Consider the following 16530-nt stretch of genomic DNA (forward strand, 5'->3'; position numbering starts at 1 on the left):
GTGCCCCTCACCTGCACCCCCAGGATGCCGAAGATGACGAAGAACGCACAGCAGATGAGGACGATGTTGCCGATGGGCTTGAGGGAGGAGATGAGCGTCTCCACCACCAGCTTCAGGCCAGGTGCCCGGCTGATGACACTGCAGGCAAGAAGCGGGCAAGGGTACCGTCAGCCGTCAGCCAGGCCTGTAGACAACCCCTGCTAGGCCCAGAGTCACCAGAGCAGAGGCTCCCAGGCTCCAGATCTATATGAACAGCAAGACACTGTGCTTTGACCCCAACCCCTTGGGATCCACACCACACCCTCCTCTAGATATTAACGCCCAGAGATGGCAGTGAGCCACCAAGGGCACACAGGGAGTGGGTAGCAGCCCTGGGGGCCACCTTCAGCCCCCGCCTTCCAGCACCTGCTCCAGGCTCCTCCCCCAGGAGCGGGGCCCACAGGTGTGACCCTGGCCCTGCTCAGCTGGTGTTGGGCACATGCTATGCAGGACTGAGTGGGTGTGGGTGGCCAGACTGAGGGGTTCACTTAGACCCTGGGGGCTTCCTTGGACAGTGCAGGGTTCCCCCATCCTCGGATGCGAGGGTCCTCACCGCAGGGGTCGTAGGGTGCGTAGCAGCCTCAGGACCCGGAGGACCCCCAGGATCTTGGCTCCCCCGGCCGAGGCCAGGGACACCACAATGTCGATGATTGACACGAAGACAAGGAAGCCATCCAGCACATTCCAGCTGCTGCGCAGGTACGCCTGCTCACCGAAGTACAGGCCCAGCGACACCACCTGGGGGAGGGGCGATGGGTGGGGTCAGCCAGACTCCTCGGGAGGGTGGAGCGAGATCAGATGGGCGAGGGGCAGAGCCAGGTAGGCGTGGGAGAGCCGGGAGCAGTGGGCTGGAGTGGACACGTGCCCTGCCGCCCCCTCTGAAGGCGGGCTATAGGTCTCCCTCTACCCAGGGAGCCACTCCCTGAAGCACCCCATTCCCTTCTCCCCGCACATCTGGTTAACCCAATTTGAAGCCATGGGCTCTGGGAAGCATCCTAGATAGAACCCTACCGCTGTGCCCTGCACCTCCAGCAGGTACCTCCACGACACTGGAAATGGGTTGTGAGCTCCTGGGCAGCGGGCACGAAGCTGACCGCATCCCGCCTTCCCCAGTCCTAGGAGCCCAACCCAGTGGCTGGGACCAAGTGGGGGTGAGCCTCCAAGGCCATCTGTGGAATGCTGTTGAGGGGCAGGTGGGTGACAAGCTGAGCGGGGCTGGGCCAGGGGGAGGAGAGGTCCCAGGTGAAGCCAGGTACCTTCAGTGTCATCTCGCCCACAAAGATGGCTGTGAAGATGTAGTTGGACACAGTGAGGAAGATGCGTTCCTGAAAGAACCAGGAGATGCCGTGGATCCAGGGTCTCCCAGCATCGGTCAGCCTCTGCCTTCAGCCAAGGGGCACCCAGGAGAGGCCGCCACTTCACAGTCCAAGGAGGCGGCCCCCTCTCCAGAGGCAAGCTCCCGGCCACATCTCCCTCCATGGCATCCGGTCTCGCTGGGCTCTCCAACCTTCTCAGCCCACCATGCTGTCCCTCAGCAGGCCCTGGGGACCTGTCCCTCTGCCGCACTCCTTCCACCGCCCGAAAGCCCCAGCCACTCACGGTGCTGCCGGCCTCAATCTGGGGCCGCTCCAGGGCGATGGTGATGCAGTTGAGGAAGATGAAGGCCAGGACGACATAGTCGAAGAGCTTGTGGGCGATGATGGTCTGACACAGGACGCGGAACCTGGGCAGGGTGGGCAGGGAGCCACGTGAGTGTCAGTTTGCCCCTTACCCTGGCCAGGAGGAAGGCCCCAGGAACACATGAGGACCAGAGTGGCCTGGAGGAAGCTGACCCTTCTTTTCTCTTGGCCACTCAACAGGTGGCGGCTTTAGGTCTCTGCCCAGGAGGCCCACCTGAAGCCACCTCTGCTGACCACACTGCAAGCTCCTGGCACCCGCCTAGCCCCGGCAAAGCTTTCCAAACACTGGCCCGAATCTCTAAGCCTTGTCCTCTGGCTGCGTGGACACACTGTCTGATACCCTCAGCTTCTGCCCCCAGGCCTTCCCTCGGGCTGCTCCCTCCACCTGGACCAGCCTCCCCCTCCTTACCACCCCTTCATCTACAGAACGCTATCTGCCTCCAAAGCCCAGCACAAAGGCCTCCTCCCCCAGGAAGCCTTCGGATGCCCCCCTCCAGATGGAAGCACCCCAGGTTACCGGAAGATTTATCCAACCTGGTGCCCAGCACAGGATGGCCTAGACTAGAGGAGCTGCCCGGGAAAGCCCCCACACGAACCCCTTCCTCCCCAGCAGACCCTCCACTACAGGGCCGGGAAGGCCCTCTGGGGTATGGGAAACCACCCGCCCGCCCCCTACCTCCCCACCGCGCCCTGCCAATGGCCCTGCTTGGCTTGGCAGAAATCTCTCCCTCCCAAACCTGTCAACCCCCTATTCTAACGCCACCCTGAGCCTGGCCCTGCCCACCTGTTCTCGGGGGAGAAGAGGTAGACAGACCAGTCCTTGCGGACTTCGCACCAGTCAGGCTTGTAGACGTCAATCATCTTGCGGACGCGGAAGCACAGAGTCTGGCAAGGGGAGGACGGGGTGCTGGCGGGTCAGCGCTGCCCAGAGCCGCTCATATCCACCCACCCTGACCATCCAGCAAAGTGGGGCCACTGGATGACCTCCGAACTCTCCCAGCAAGACCAGAACCCTCACCCCACCCAGGGCGGTCAGGGAGGGCTTCTCTCACAGGGGCGGGCCCAGCTCAGAGGTGTTCCGGCCCCGTCCCCTGTTCACCCACCTGAAGCCTTCTCCCCATGGCCAGGGTCCCCCTTAGGCGGGACCCCTGTCGGTCCCTCCCACTCCAGCGCCACCCCTCGACCACTCCCCGTTGCATCCCAGCTGACCTCCTCGTGGTCCCCTCCGTGGCCCCCAGAGCCTCGCGCACTCACGTAGTCCATCTCCTCTTCGTCCTCCCCGGGATCCCGGCGGTCGTCCATCTTGGTGAAGACGTCCTTGGCGATGCTGGGCATCCTGCCATTGCAGTCCTCGTGCCCGGGGACCGGGCCTGCCGCCCTCCAGGCAGTCCGTGGGTGGGTGCCCACGGCGGGCACCAGCTCGGCCAGGTCCACCGAATCTCTGGTGTCGAGGGACAGCGTCCGGCGGTGGTGGCAGTGACGGTGCGCCAGGTGGGGACCATGCTGCGCTTGGTGGGCGTGCGGGACGTGCGGGGCGTGCAGGGCGTGCGGGGGCGCGGCCCGCAGTGGCGCCTCCTCCCGGGCACCTTCGCAGGCCCGGGCACCGCTGCTGCGCTCCGCCGCCGAGAGCAGGGACTCGTGCTCCGCCGATGGTGGCTTGTGCTTGAGGCTGTTCCAGCTGGAGCGACGGCTGGCCCAGGCCCCACTGCGGCCCCACGGCCCGTGATAGGAACTCCGAGAGCTGGACTGGGAGGAAGCCCGGGGCTCCGGTCAGCGCCACCACACACACCCACGGTTGTGACTGAAGGGAGCCTGCACACCCGCTGAGGCCCAAAGAGGGCTGCCCACCTGGCCAGTGGGCGACAGAAGGGGCTAGACCCCAGAGGTCCTCTCCTTGCTCTGCCTCTCACTCCATCCACATCTACAGACACACGGGTACCTCCACTGTGTGGCTATGTCCCTCCTGCCACCTCCCTTCCCTTGATAACAGTACAGTAAGTCAGGGCATCTTCCCATTTTACAGGAAGGGAAACTGAGGCTCAAGAAGGGCTGTAACTTGGTCATGGGTACAAAGTTTGGCAGTGGCAGAGGCCAGATACAAGCTCAGGTCTGCCCAACCCCAAGGTCCAGCTCTCAACCCTACACATAGCTGCTAAAACAAAAACCCACCTCTCTACACCAGACCCACTGGCACTATTCATTCATTCATTCACTCACTCATTCCTTGTTGCCAGGTCCTGCTCTGTCCCTGGGCACCCAGGAATGCAACAGACATGGTCCCTGCCTGTTTCTGGCTGGGCAGTCTGGTGCCCTAAGCCTAGGTACCAGTCTGAGGCTGGACTGGCAGACACTTCTCAGGGTCCCTCAGCACACACCCAGCAGGGAGTAGCCAACCAGAGCACCCCATGAGGACTCACCAGGGAGCGCTGGTCGTAGCTCACCCTCCCCAGTGACATGACACTGCTCTTGCGGGAGCCCAAGGCCATTAGCACGGGGTCTGGCTGCAGCGAGAGGCGGGGGGCGGATGCTGCAGCCCCAGTGGGGCCCAGATGTCCACCCAGTGGGAGATTGGGGTCCAGGTGCCCATTGGGGGTCATGGGGATTGGGCAGAGCTTGGGATCTGGAGGGTTCAGATAGAGACAGAGGGAGGAGCAGACAAGAGGACAGAACAAGAGCAAAAGAAGCCATGAGACAAAGAAACAGACAGGGACAGTAACAGAAATGAAGTTTTTCTGGAGAGACCTCCTCCACCAGGAAGTCCTCCTGCTTGGACCCCGTCACACGTGCCTCCCCTCTGCCCCATTTGCAAGGCTCTCAGCTTTATTTTTGGATGAGTGGACCCCTTGCCTTCTGTGTTCAGGGCCAGCTCCGAGCTTCACCCAACATAGGAACCTCACTCCCATGCCCAGTGCGGGAAGAAGGCAGAGCCTGCTTAGCCCCGTTACTGAGGACACAGCGTGGGCTGGGAGGTTTCTTCCAAGCTGCGCAGTGGTGCTAAACAAAACCCAGGCATGCTGAAGCCCAAGGCTCTTCGCTACAGGCCAGCGGTATGGAGGGGTGAGGGTGGGCTGCAGCCACCCCTGTGGCTAGAATTCAGGAGAGCCATGAATGTCACTGACCTTTGGCGATTTAGCAATTCTTTCAATTATAAATGTAAACAACAAACCATAGAGAATTAGCAGTCCTGAGCCTTGGCTTGAGGGGAAACCAGATGCTGTGCCCTCTGCCCAACTAGATCTGGGGAAGAGTCCTGGCCTCCTAGGTGACGAGTGGAGGTCCGTTTACCTCCGCCACTGTCCAGGCCCTCCTGGAGCTTGTCAAACTCCTCCATGTTGGATGAGCTCTGGTCCTCGTCCGAGTAGGAGCGATTGGCGTCGCCCTGGGAGACCGTCCCTCACGTTGGAACAAAAGTCAGCTTAGCCCTTCCCTCCCTCCTGAATTTTTCAATGGGTGTTTTCACCACCCCCCATTTTACAGATGGGGAAACTGAGGCTCAGAAAATGGAAGCGAGAAGCTAACGAGGACCTAGGCCACAAACCCACATCTGCCTGATTGTAAGTGTCCCCAAAGCCTCAGAAAATGAAGGAGGCAGGATCCAGAATCCCAGATCTTGGGGACTTTAGGATCTCACAGATGGAGAAGCCTAGGCCTACACCCCTGGGGGAGAGGCAGGGATCCTAGATGCAGATCCCCCCCCACTTGCATGCCTCCTGTGATGGGAAGCTCATCACCTCACTGGCAACCCCCTCCTCTGGAGACCTGTTGCCTGCTAGATGTTTGAATCGCAGTCCTCCTCCATCCAGACCACCCCCCGCCCAGTCTTGTGCAGGCCCCAGAGGGGTGCTTCCTCCACCAGGGCCACAGTCACCTCCGCCTGGAAGCCCTCCACCAGGATGGCCACCAGCAGGTTGAAGAGCACATAGTTGCCGAAGGTCATGAGGGCAACGAAGTAGAGGGAGGCCCAGGGGGAGGTGGAGGCCATGCCATTGTAGAGGACGATGTTCCAGTCCTCCTGGGTAAGGATCTGTGCAGGGAAGGGGGATGACAGCTCAGCCCCTGAGTATCTCCAGGCCCCCCAGCCCACTGGGTGCCCTAGGTGCAGGCACGCCGCAGCCCATGAGCACCTACAGCATCCTCTCACACACGCTCGGGCACACCCAGGGTCCTCGAAAACCATGGCCCTAGCTGGGGGCAGAGCCGCAGAATCATGCACGTGCATGTGTGTGTGTGCTCACACACACACACACCTCTTCCTGCTGCCCGGCCCGCCCATACCCTCGAGGCCTATGTCACACACTCCTGCCCTGACACGTGCGCCCCACGGACCGGTGCTCCCTCCTGGCTGCTCCCCAGCCCCACCCTCTCAGCACCGTATCCCACCACCCAGGGCACAAGCCCCCCTGCCTTCTCCCCTTGTTCCTTCTGCCCCCACCACACCTGTGTGTACACACCCACTCAACCATGGCCACAGCACACGTGAGGAAACAGTCTCAGGGAAGAATCCTAACCCCACGGTCTCAGGGCAGGAGCGAGGGGGTGGGGACGGGCACCGGGCAATCAGTCCAGCTCCCAGAGCCAGCGCTGCGCCAGCCTGGCCACTGGAGGCCGGGGTTGAGGGGCCTCCTTGTCAGGCCACTGCTCTCCCCTGGATTCTCTGAGGCTGGGGGCACCTCCAAAAAGTGATCCTGGGAGAACTCCCTTCCCCAGACACCCATGGACACATGCGGGGGCTCACCTGGAACACCGTGACAATGGCCCACAGCAGGGAGTCGAAGTTCTTCCGGTCAGGGACTGTGTCTCCCGTGTCCGTGCGGAGGCTGAATTTGCAGCCAAAGATGTGCATCCCAAGGATGCTGGGGGAGAGACAGAGGTGGCTCGAGGGACTCACACACACAGAGCTCTCTGCCCACCCACCTTGTTTCATTCTCAGAACCACCCACTAAGATGGGAGGGGCCAGCGTTGGTCCCATTTTACAGACGTGAACACAGAGGCTCAGAGGGGCAGTACTCGCCCGGAGCCATAGGGGATTAAGTGATGGCGCCAGGATTCGTATCCAGGTTTGGGCTGTTGCCCGGAGAAGCTCAACCAGCCACGCTCCCCCAGGGGCCTGGCAGCCCCCGCAGGTGTGGCCCCAGGGTGGGCGGGACTCACCTGAAGATGAAGATGAACAGCATGAGCAGCATGCAGAAGGTGGCCACGTTGTCCATGGTCTTCATGAGCACCACGAGCTGCCGCCGCAGCGCGGGCATGAAGCGCACGAGCTTGAGCACCCGCAGCAGCCGGAAGGTCCGCAGCACCGACAGCCCGCCGTCCGCCTGCCCCACGATCTCCCAGACGCTGCAGCCCGCCGGGCGGGGTGGGCGGGGGAGAGAGGCAGGAAGGGTCAGAGCGAGGCCGGCAGGAGACGAGGGCAGAGCGAGAAGGAGGGGCCAGGTGGGCGGAGAGACGGACGGCTTCCGTTCGTTCACTCATTCATCCAATGGGTATTATTTCACGGGTCACTGCGGCTCGCGGCACCCTGAAGCCGGGGCTCTGAACCTGGATTCCATGGACCACCCCCCGCAAGAAGTCTATGGCGCGTAAATATCACTGACCTCTTTTTTGAGATTTAACATTCTTTTGATTATGAACGTCAGCAACAAACAGCAGAGAATTAGCACTTCCTGTGGCCTCGTGGTAGAGAATTAGCACTTCCTGTGGCCTCGTGGCCGAGAATTAGCACTTCCTGTGGCCTCGTGGCAGAGAATTAGCACTTCCTGTGGCCTCGTGGCCAATCGAAATCACTGACACTTTTCTACCACATGACAGCCGATACACGTGTTTCCAGATATCACTTATACTCATCCTCTCTTTGGAATGATGGTAGTCACGGACCCACTGCTGGATCTTGCTATTTAATGAATTAATCCAGAAGTGCATACACTGCTAAATCACAAATTTTCAAATTTTTTGATAACTGCATTTCAGTGTAATTAGCTTCCTTTGATCTTATGTACTTCATTTACTGGCTGGGGTCAGTGCATTCAATCCCCCTCCCACCCCGTTCTGTTTCTAGGCCCACAGGCTAGGGGCGGGATTGGGGTCGGCGGGGGAGGTTGGCACCTGATGATGACAATGACGCTGTCGAAGATGTTGTAGGGGTTCCGCAGGTAGTCAAAGAGCCCGAAGGCAGCCAGCTTCAGCAGCATCTCCAGGGCGAACATGCTGGTGAAGACCACGTTGCAGATCTCCAGGATGTTGGTCAGCTCCTCGGGCTATGGGGGTGTTGGGGAAGGGAACGGGGACCCGGTCAGGCCAGAGGGCTGCCGGGATACCCATCAGCTCTAGAACCTCCGGGAAGGCCCGGCTCTGCCACCCCGGCTCCACGACCTGCAGGTCAGTGTCCTTGCCAGAGCTCCATCCTCCCCCTGCACTTGGCCTCAAGAAACCTACAACTCTGCCTCATCTCTGCTGTCTTGAGAGGTCCACTGAGATGGGAACACGTGGGGCTAACCTTCCACCAAGTTGGCAATGATGCTGGTACTGCACACTAAGGGTCACATTATGATACCCATTTTACAGATAAGGAAACTAAGGCTCAGAAACAAGCCAGAGGTTACATGGCTAGACACAGAGCAAGACAAGGAGGCAAACCAGTGGCTGCGGAAACCCCGTTTGCCCACGACCCTAACCCATTTTGGGAGCACGTGCAGGACCTGCCCTGTGCACTTCACAGGCATCATGTAACTTAGTCCCTCACGAGAGTCCATTATGCATATGAAGCAGGTTCAGAGAAGGCCAGTCCCCTGCCCGAGACTGCACAGTTAGTAAGGGGCAGAGCCAGGGTTTGAACCCAGGCAGCCTGGCTCCAAGTCTCCACCCTTAACCCCTGCCTGTGCAGACCTCCCTACACAGCCTTCCCCTCACCTCCTTCCTTCCTTAGCAATGGCATCTCAGGATTGCGGGTGGCTGGAGACCATCTGCCCTGGGAAGGGAGGACAGAGACCGTGCACCTACTGTGTGCCACCACGGCTCTCAATCCACCTGTCCACCTGGTCAGTGGGGCTTACTTCTCCCGCTTCTCAGAGGAGGACACGAAGGCCCAGAGAGGTTAAGGGTCAAAGTCACCAGCTGCTCAGAGGGAGACTGGCCCCTCTGGCCGCAGACCCAACCTCTGCCCCTGGAGCTATTTACTTGCTGGTTATTAGCAGTAGGTGACACCCCTGCAAGTGGGACCACCCAAGGAACCCCAGTGTATGAAACAGGCCACCCTGTTGGCCACGACTGGGGGTGGGGTTACAGGTCCTCCCCGCAACAGCCCGGGCCTCAGTTTCCTCATCCATAAAACGAGGGAATGGCGTAAGATGAGGGCCATACAAGGCTCCAGCCCCTTCTCTCCCTGCCCCTCCCCCAGCCCTGGCCCCGCCAGGACTGGTGAAGTGCCTGGTCTCTGCTCACCCTGGGCCAGCTTGTTCCCGCCTGAATCACAGAGAAGGGAAGGGCCATTTGTTAGGCCTGAACATGTGCCCGTGTTGAGCTCGACCCCAACACAGTTACTGACAGTCGATCTGTGAGGCCACTGTTAGCAACTCCATTTTACAGATGAGGAAACTGAGGCTCAGAGAAGGGAACTGCCTTGCTCAGAGCCACCCGGCAAGGCTGTGGCAGAGCCACCAAGTCAGACTCCAAACTGATCTCCTGGTATCCACACCCACACCTCCCCAAACTCGTCCATCCATCATCCACTTGTTCATCACTGCATGCACTCCACAGGCCTCCCAAGCATCCGTCAGGGGCCGGGCTTGTGCTGCCCAGGGTGGGCGGTGGTGAATGAATCAGCGCGTTCTTCCTGCCCTTGAGAGGTGCAGTCTCCGCCGGCAAAGCCCATCGTGCGAGTTAACAAACCACCCGGCGGTGACAAAAACAGAGGGAACTTGAGGGTGGTTTGGGGGAACAGGGCAGCGGAGTCAGGAGCAGCTTCCTATAGAGAGTGACATCTCGGGGAGACCTCAAAGCCGAGAGGGGGAGTGGGTGACAGGGAGAAGAGAAGGTTGTCCAGGCAAAGAGACCAGCCCGAACTCGGGCTGGGAGGCGGGAGAGTTCCCAGCATCAGCACCGCCCACCCCAGCCCAGCCACCCGCCCCCAACGCCCCACCCCCCCACCCCCGCACCGAGCAACAGGGCCTCAGGCACCTGACTTTGATTCCACTTGGGCCAAAAGGAGAAGAGAAAAAAATAACAACCCAGCCCTCCCGCTTCCCGCCTGGTGCCTGGGAAATCTAATAATACTGCCGGCTCCTCTCAAGGCCAGATAAAAGGAGAAGGCACCATTTCCATCTGTAATTACATCTGACTCACAAAATGGTCCCAAAAGGGGAGTGGGACCCTGAGAGAGGCCCCCAGTGGGGGAGGGGCTGGGGCCCGGCATCCCCGGCCGAGCCGGGGCCCAGGCGCTCCTCAGAGCTACCAATTTCCTAGCCCCCCAAAACAGAGGTGAAAGATTTGGACGCTGACAGGCCGTAATGGCAGTCGCCCTGCTCAGGGCCACACGCACTGCACACACACTCCCGCCCACCTGACACAGATGCGGAGCCTGCAGTTCTGCTCTCCCCGAAAGGTAGGTCACCCACTTGCTCCCCTCCTCCCTCGCAAGAGCTGTTTCTCTAGTCGAGCGCACACCTGTTAATCTTTTTCTAATGGACCATCCATCACTCCTACGAGCATTTTTATGAGAGAGACGGCGAGCAGGAGAGAGAGATTGACAAATACACAGTGAGTGAGAGACCAAAGGGGGTGGTATGTGGAGAGGGACAGGACAGCCACGAGAGAGATGGAGAAAGAGAGACTCGGAAGAGAGGTGGACTGATAGACAGACAAGCAAATGCAGGGTGTGAGAGAGACAAGACAGAGAGAGAAAAACAGAGATAAACACATAATGAAAGACCAAGATCATGACACTGTGAGTCAGAGACAGAGCCAGAAAGTGAGAGAGCAGGCAGACAGACAGACAGACGGACAGGCAGAGACTGCAGAGAGGTGGCTGGAGATGGCAAAGGCCCACCCCATGGAAGAGGAGGTGCCGAAGGGCAGAAAAACCAGGTTAAGCCAGAGGCAGGAGGATAGAGGGCCGTTGAGGAGGGGCTGCAACCTGAAGGTGAGGCCAGAAGCAGAGGGAGATGGGGCAGGGGCAGGACCAGCTCATTCCTGCTGGACGCCAGGCTTGGGAGGCCCAGCTACCCAGCCTCTGGCCACTTCTGCAGGGCCAGATAAGGGCCCAGCTGGACAGGGGTCTCTAAGCTGCCCCCAGGAACCCCTTGAGCCCAACATCATTCTCATGATAACAATGGCAGCTGGTGTTGAAACACCTCCCATGTGCCAGGCGGTGCTGAGCACTTTCCACGGATTATCCCGTCTAAGCTCAAATATTACCCTATAGTATCCACATTTTACAGCCAGGAAACCTGAGGCTCAGAGAGAAGTGACTGTCCCTGGCCACAGCCAGGCAGCGGTAAAATCCGATCTCAAACCCAGGTCTCCTCCCTCTGGCCCGCCCCACCTCCCCATGGCCCAGGTGCCCTCACCTGCACCACTCTTCTGACTTCAGCCTCCAGTTCAGCACGGACAGGTCACTGCCCTGCTTACAAGCCTTCCACGGCTCCCCACTGCCCTAAGGATAAAGCCAGTCTCAAGACCCTTCATGGTCTGACAGCCCCTGGCCTCTTGGGCTGTCTGCCCTGCCCCAGGTGCACATCCTCCTTGAGGGCTCAGGGTCTTTCGTAGGAATGCCCATGCTCCTGCATCTGTCCCTTCTTTGTCTAATGAAATCCCAGTCGTCCTTCAGGATCCATCTCCAGTGCCATCACCTCCAGGAAGCCTTCCCCAACTGCAGCTCATGTTGGTGTCTCTCTCCCCTAAGTCCTCACAGAGCTGGAATGTCAGGTACTGAGCCACTCCATCTTCCTCTTCCCAGAGTCACCCCAGATCTGGCTTGGCAGTGACTTGCTGAGACTGCTGAAAAGAGAATAAAGCCTGACCCTCTCTTTGCTGTCCGACGTGGTGAGCATCCTCTAGCTCCAGGACAGCCTGGTACAGCTCCGGAGGAGTCATGGGCCGGGACGGGCGAATGCTGGGAGAGGGAGGGGCTGAGAGAGGCTGCTCCCAGGAGCAGTGCCTCCCCACACCCTCCCGTCGGCTTCCTGGAACCTCCAATTCAGCCTCAGCATCTCAGCTTCTCACCGCATCACGCTGGGCAAGCCAGTCCGCCTCTCTGAGCCTCGGTTTCCCCATCTGCCCAGTGGGGACAAGACACTCGCCCCGCCTGCCCCGGGGGCTGCCGAGGGGATCACACCGGTAAGATATGTGACAGCAAATGATGACAGAGAAATCTGGCTGCCCAAGCCGACCCCGCCCACCTGCCTGTCACCCAGCCTCAGTCACAGACTGTTCCGGGCCCACTCCCCTCCAGGGCTATGCTGACTTCTGCAACATCTGAACACCTCATGGGTCACACACAGGCCACTGCCTGGCTGACCCCCACTTTCCCCTGTCACCTCCTCCTAGGCCAGTCCCTGCAAGGAGTAGCTGTGGCCACGAGGAACCTGGTGACACTCCCTTGTGATTTTAGCAGCAGTGGCCACCTAAAGACCACGGGCACCCACAGTCTCACCTCTCATTCGAGCACCTGTGACCACAGAGGCCGGGGTGGCCCCACTTCACAGACGGAGCCGGAAAGCAATGCCCAGGCTCTGTCCTGCCCTCACCACCGGCCCCCCCGGGCCCCCACCCGGTGGCCACACCAACCTCCCTGCCGGCAGGGGCCGCCACGATGCCTCCCTCTGCGGTCACTTGCTCTGCGGGAGAGGGGCTGCGAGCGTTCACCGGCCTCTCCTCCAGCTCCCCCCTTTCTCGCTGCCCCCTGGCAGCCCTGGGCCGCCTCTCTCTGCAGGCAGCACCTCAGGGGCTGCTCAGAACAACCTCAGGGGCGGAGGGCTTCCTGCCAGCAGCGTCTGGGAGCCAGGGGCGAGGAGCAGAACTTCCTGCGCCCCCCACAAGCAGGCCCTGTGCAGAGCTTGGCCAAACAATGGCTGCCGCTCAGAGCTGCTTTAAAGAGAGTATTTTTAAAATTCTCCCTCCCCCTCACTTTTTCCTTAATTAATAATTCTTTGAGGCTCCAGACGCCAGCTGGTAAACTTACCCCAAGGGTGGTGGTGTAAGGCTCCAACAAAAGAGTCACAAATCTTTCTTAACGAGTGGGCACCTACTATGCGCCAGGCTTCTGAATGCATCGAACCCTCCCAGCTACTCTGGGAGTAGGGGGTCTCTGTGCCCATTTCCAGATGGGGGACTGGCCGAAGGAGGCCAAGTGACTTGCCCAAGGCCACCCTACCAGCCGACAGCAGAACCAGGGATGGAGCCCAGACCTGGAGCGGCAAATTGCAGCTCTCTGGCGGTGGTCTTCAGAGTGTGGCTGGGATTGGGCGGGGGGGGCGGAGGGGGGTTGTTAATACCTGTCTTGAGGATGGTTGTGAGGACTCAATACACCAGGCTGGCTCGCGGCCTGGCACTTGGTGCCAGGGAGCCAATCCTTATGACGGAAAGGGCACGAAGTTAGGGCACCTGCATGTGGATGAGAAGGCCAGGGAGGATCCTTTGAAGGGGCAGAGAGCACCTGCTGAGGGCAACCCAGTGCGGGGACCAAGAGGGGTCCTACGGTGCCAGAGAGAAGAGGCTCCCCCGTCCGGAGGCTAGAAAGTTTGCCCTCTTCCCTGGTGGCGCAGTGGTTGAGAGTCCACCTGCCGATGCAGGGGACACGGGTTCGTGCCCCGGTCCGGGAAGATCCCACATGCTGCAGAGCGGCTGGGCCCGTGAGCCATGGCCGCTGAGCCTCTGCGTCTGGAGCCTGTGCCCCACAACAGGAGAGGTCACAGCAGCGAGAGGCCCGCGTACCGCAAAAAAAAAAAAAAAAAAAAAAGAAAGTTTGCCCAAAAGGACGGGGCAGAAGGAGTGAGGGGGGACAGGCCAGGCAGGAAGACCCTGAGGAGGCTTGGGCAGGGACTATAGCCTGGCCTGAGGCTGGGGCTGCGGAGAGAGGGAGAAGCTGGACCCAGAGGTTGGAGCCACCCTGGCCACCGTGTTTGGCCATGGAGGGATGTCTGGGAAGGCAGGAACCAGTAGTACACTGGCAAACGGGCCTCTGAAAAATACAGCCCTGATTTGCAGCGTATGTCAATTTCCATGGTGTAAATACTCCCACCATGGCCAGTTTCAAGCTACCAACTGTTTATAACGATGGGCTCGCAAAATCCTTGAGTATGAGAAAATTGGCTCTGGCGAGCTGGTTCCACAAGCCACTGGCAGGGATGGTGCTCAGGCCCTGGTGTAGCAGGACTGTGACAGGCGCCCTTGGTGCTGCCCCACCCAGAAGCTAGAGCCAGCACCCCAACAGTGCAGGTTCCCTGTGGGGCCTTCCCCGGGGATGCTGGGCCAGGCAAAGGCCAGAAGGCTGGACCCTAGGTGAGGGGGTCCAGCCTGCCTGTCTCACCAGCTTTACCCTGCAGAAAGCCTCCCCAGCCCTCCCCAGAGACACTTAGTTAAGCCAGAATAACTGGCAAACAGGCAGCTCCACGCAGAGTGTGGCGGCAGCCCCAGGGGCCGCATTTAAGTAAATTGAATGACGCCTGTGCCTGGTGAGCGAATGAAGAGGGACGTGAGAGTGTGGCCCACATGGGGCACAGGGGGGAGGGGCTGCAGAAAGAGGGCCACGGGGAAGCCAAGGAGGCGTCGAAACCCTAAACTCTGCGGTGGTGTCAGTCTTGCCACACAAAGATGTGGGTTCAAATTCGGCCCCTGACTGGCTATGGGACCTTGGGCCAGTGACATCCCCTCCCTGGGCCTCAGGGTCGCCAACTGCCAGGTGGAGTGCCCCATAGGAAAGGGGTACAGCTTAAGGGAGGGACCCCACCTAGCAGCCGGGGGACAGTGGGAGGCAGAAAATGATGTTCTTCCAAATGGATCCAGGGCTGGACTTGTCCAGGCTGTCACCCAGGGTGTGACCTATGGATTGGGGACATCTGTGCGAAGCCCCCAGAGCCCTCCATTCTGTGTCCCCACAAAGACCTTCTTGTACACATCCTCCCTGTGCTCCTGCTACTTCCCAGAAGCCATGCCCTCCTCCATGTGCTATCCCCCATTGGGGACCCTTTCTCTGAACTCATCTCACCTGTGAACCCCCAGCAGTACCCCCGATGGCCTAGGGGGCCTGGGACACACCAATCAACGCAGCCAACACCCTCCCTGCGCCCCACGCACCCAGAGCTGAAGACAGAAGAAACCACAGGTTTGGCCAAGAAGGGAGATGGGGGACAGCCTTCGCAGGGCACCCCTGGGGCCCCTCAGTGCCGTGGGGCTGTGGTGAGGCGGGGAGTAAGTCGGGGGCGTGAGGGGCAGGAGGACGTCCCACCTGCGGAAGGTATCAATATGCCGCAGGTGGAGCACAAAGGGCCTTGAATATCAGTGGAAAATCTGAATTTTGTGCCAAGGTCAGCGGGGGCTCTGGAAGTTTGGGGGCAGGGGCGCTCCCAGCCTCTGGAAAGACCACTCCAGCCGTTTTGGGGAGAAGAGACGGGAGGGTCACATGGAGAGGCGACAAATGGAAGTTAGGAGTCTGCAGGGACTGGCGGGGGATGGGTCGTGGGGGACCTGGTGTCCACGCTGGGAGGCTCAGAGGGAAAGGAACCCCATCCCCCCGTCCACACTCCAAGCGGCCATTCGGTCACTTGTTGACCCTGAGCTCCGCCCCCTCTGTGCCTGGCCCTGGGCTGGGCACTGAGGTCACGTGGCTGAAGGGGCCGCAGGTCAGGGGAAGACAGACAGACGGCGGCGTTCGACAGGCCCCCGTGGGCCCCGCCTCCCGACACTCGCCTGCTGGTGGTGCTCAATGCCCATGCTGATGGTGTTGACCAGGATGGCCATCATGATGCCCCGGTTGAAGTACTTGCTCTCCACGATGCCCCGTAGCTTGGCTCGCGTCTCCCGCCACACGTCTCCGCACAGCCAGGCAGCCCCGTCCGCCCGCCCCTCCTCGTCCTCCTTCTCCAGCTCCAAGGAGGCCCCATCCTCACCGCTCCGGGCCCCGTGCCCACCGGCCTCGTCCTCGCCGTCGCCCGAGCCCCCGGAGCCTGAGCCCTCCTGGCCCGAGTTGCTGCTGCCCAGGCCTGAGGGCGGCCGGCCCGCCTCGTGCTGGCAGCGGGGGCAGCTGGCGGGGTCGGAGGCCAGAATGGCAGAGACGGGCTGCACCAGCGTGTGGAGCGTCGAGTCCGGGGGGCTGTGTCGGGGGCACAGCTCTGGAAAAGAAGCCGAGGCCGGGGTTGGTGCCTCGGGTCCCGCAGGAGACGGCCCCCGCGCGCACTAGGCCCGCCCCAACCTGGGTTACCACTCGCATGTGCCCACAGGGTCTGCCTGGAAGCCGCCAGCCCTGCCTGGAGGCCAAGGGGCTCGTGGGTCCTGGGGAAACAGCTTCACCCTCTGGGCTTTGTTGGCCCCCGAGGAAAAGCTGCACCAGGAACACCCACACACCGGGGCCACGGGGCGGATCCTGTGGTTAATACGCGGGATGAGCCCAGAGCTGTGTCCTCGCCCTGTCACCTCCCGCCCCGTGGCCCCAGTCTGGTCACTGAAAGACCCTCCAGGAACCCCAGCCCCTCCCCACCGTCCTGCTTCATGATATCATGGAGCTTGGAAAACGGCTGAAAAGGCCATTGTGGAGGGTAGACACCCCTCAGAGGAAGCCAAGGTGGCCTCGGCATTCCTCAATTCTCCCGCCCGTGTGGGGGG

The 16530-nt window shown here is 60.6% G+C and overlaps 1 protein-coding gene across 1 annotated transcript in view; it reads right to left on the reverse strand.

Annotated features, from left to right (window-relative positions):
- CACNA1I (calcium voltage-gated channel subunit alpha1 I) overlaps positions 1–16530 on the reverse strand; it is a 102705-nt gene that overhangs the window by 20885 nt on the left and 65290 nt on the right. The window contains exons 9-21 of the mRNA XM_065886708.1: positions 15619–16040; positions 7822–7973; positions 6871–7056; positions 6454–6571; positions 5587–5742; positions 5004–5097; positions 4136–4338; positions 2973–3464; positions 2503–2603; positions 1639–1762; positions 1296–1364; positions 593–777; positions 12–138 (exon numbers count right to left, since the gene is read on the reverse strand). Of these exons, the coding sequence (XP_065742780.1) occupies positions 12–138; positions 593–777; positions 1296–1364; positions 1639–1762; positions 2503–2603; positions 2973–3464; positions 4136–4338; positions 5004–5097; positions 5587–5742; positions 6454–6571; positions 6871–7056; positions 7822–7973; positions 15619–16040 (2429 nt within the window). The remainder of the gene's footprint in view (positions 1–11; positions 139–592; positions 778–1295; positions 1365–1638; positions 1763–2502; positions 2604–2972; positions 3465–4135; positions 4339–5003; positions 5098–5586; positions 5743–6453; positions 6572–6870; positions 7057–7821; positions 7974–15618; positions 16041–16530) is intronic.

The sequence above is a fragment of the Phocoena phocoena genome, chromosome 11 (assembly GCF_963924675.1).
Source record: "Phocoena phocoena chromosome 11, mPhoPho1.1, whole genome shotgun sequence".
Classification (NCBI taxonomy): domain Eukaryota; kingdom Metazoa; phylum Chordata; class Mammalia; order Artiodactyla; family Phocoenidae; genus Phocoena; species Phocoena phocoena.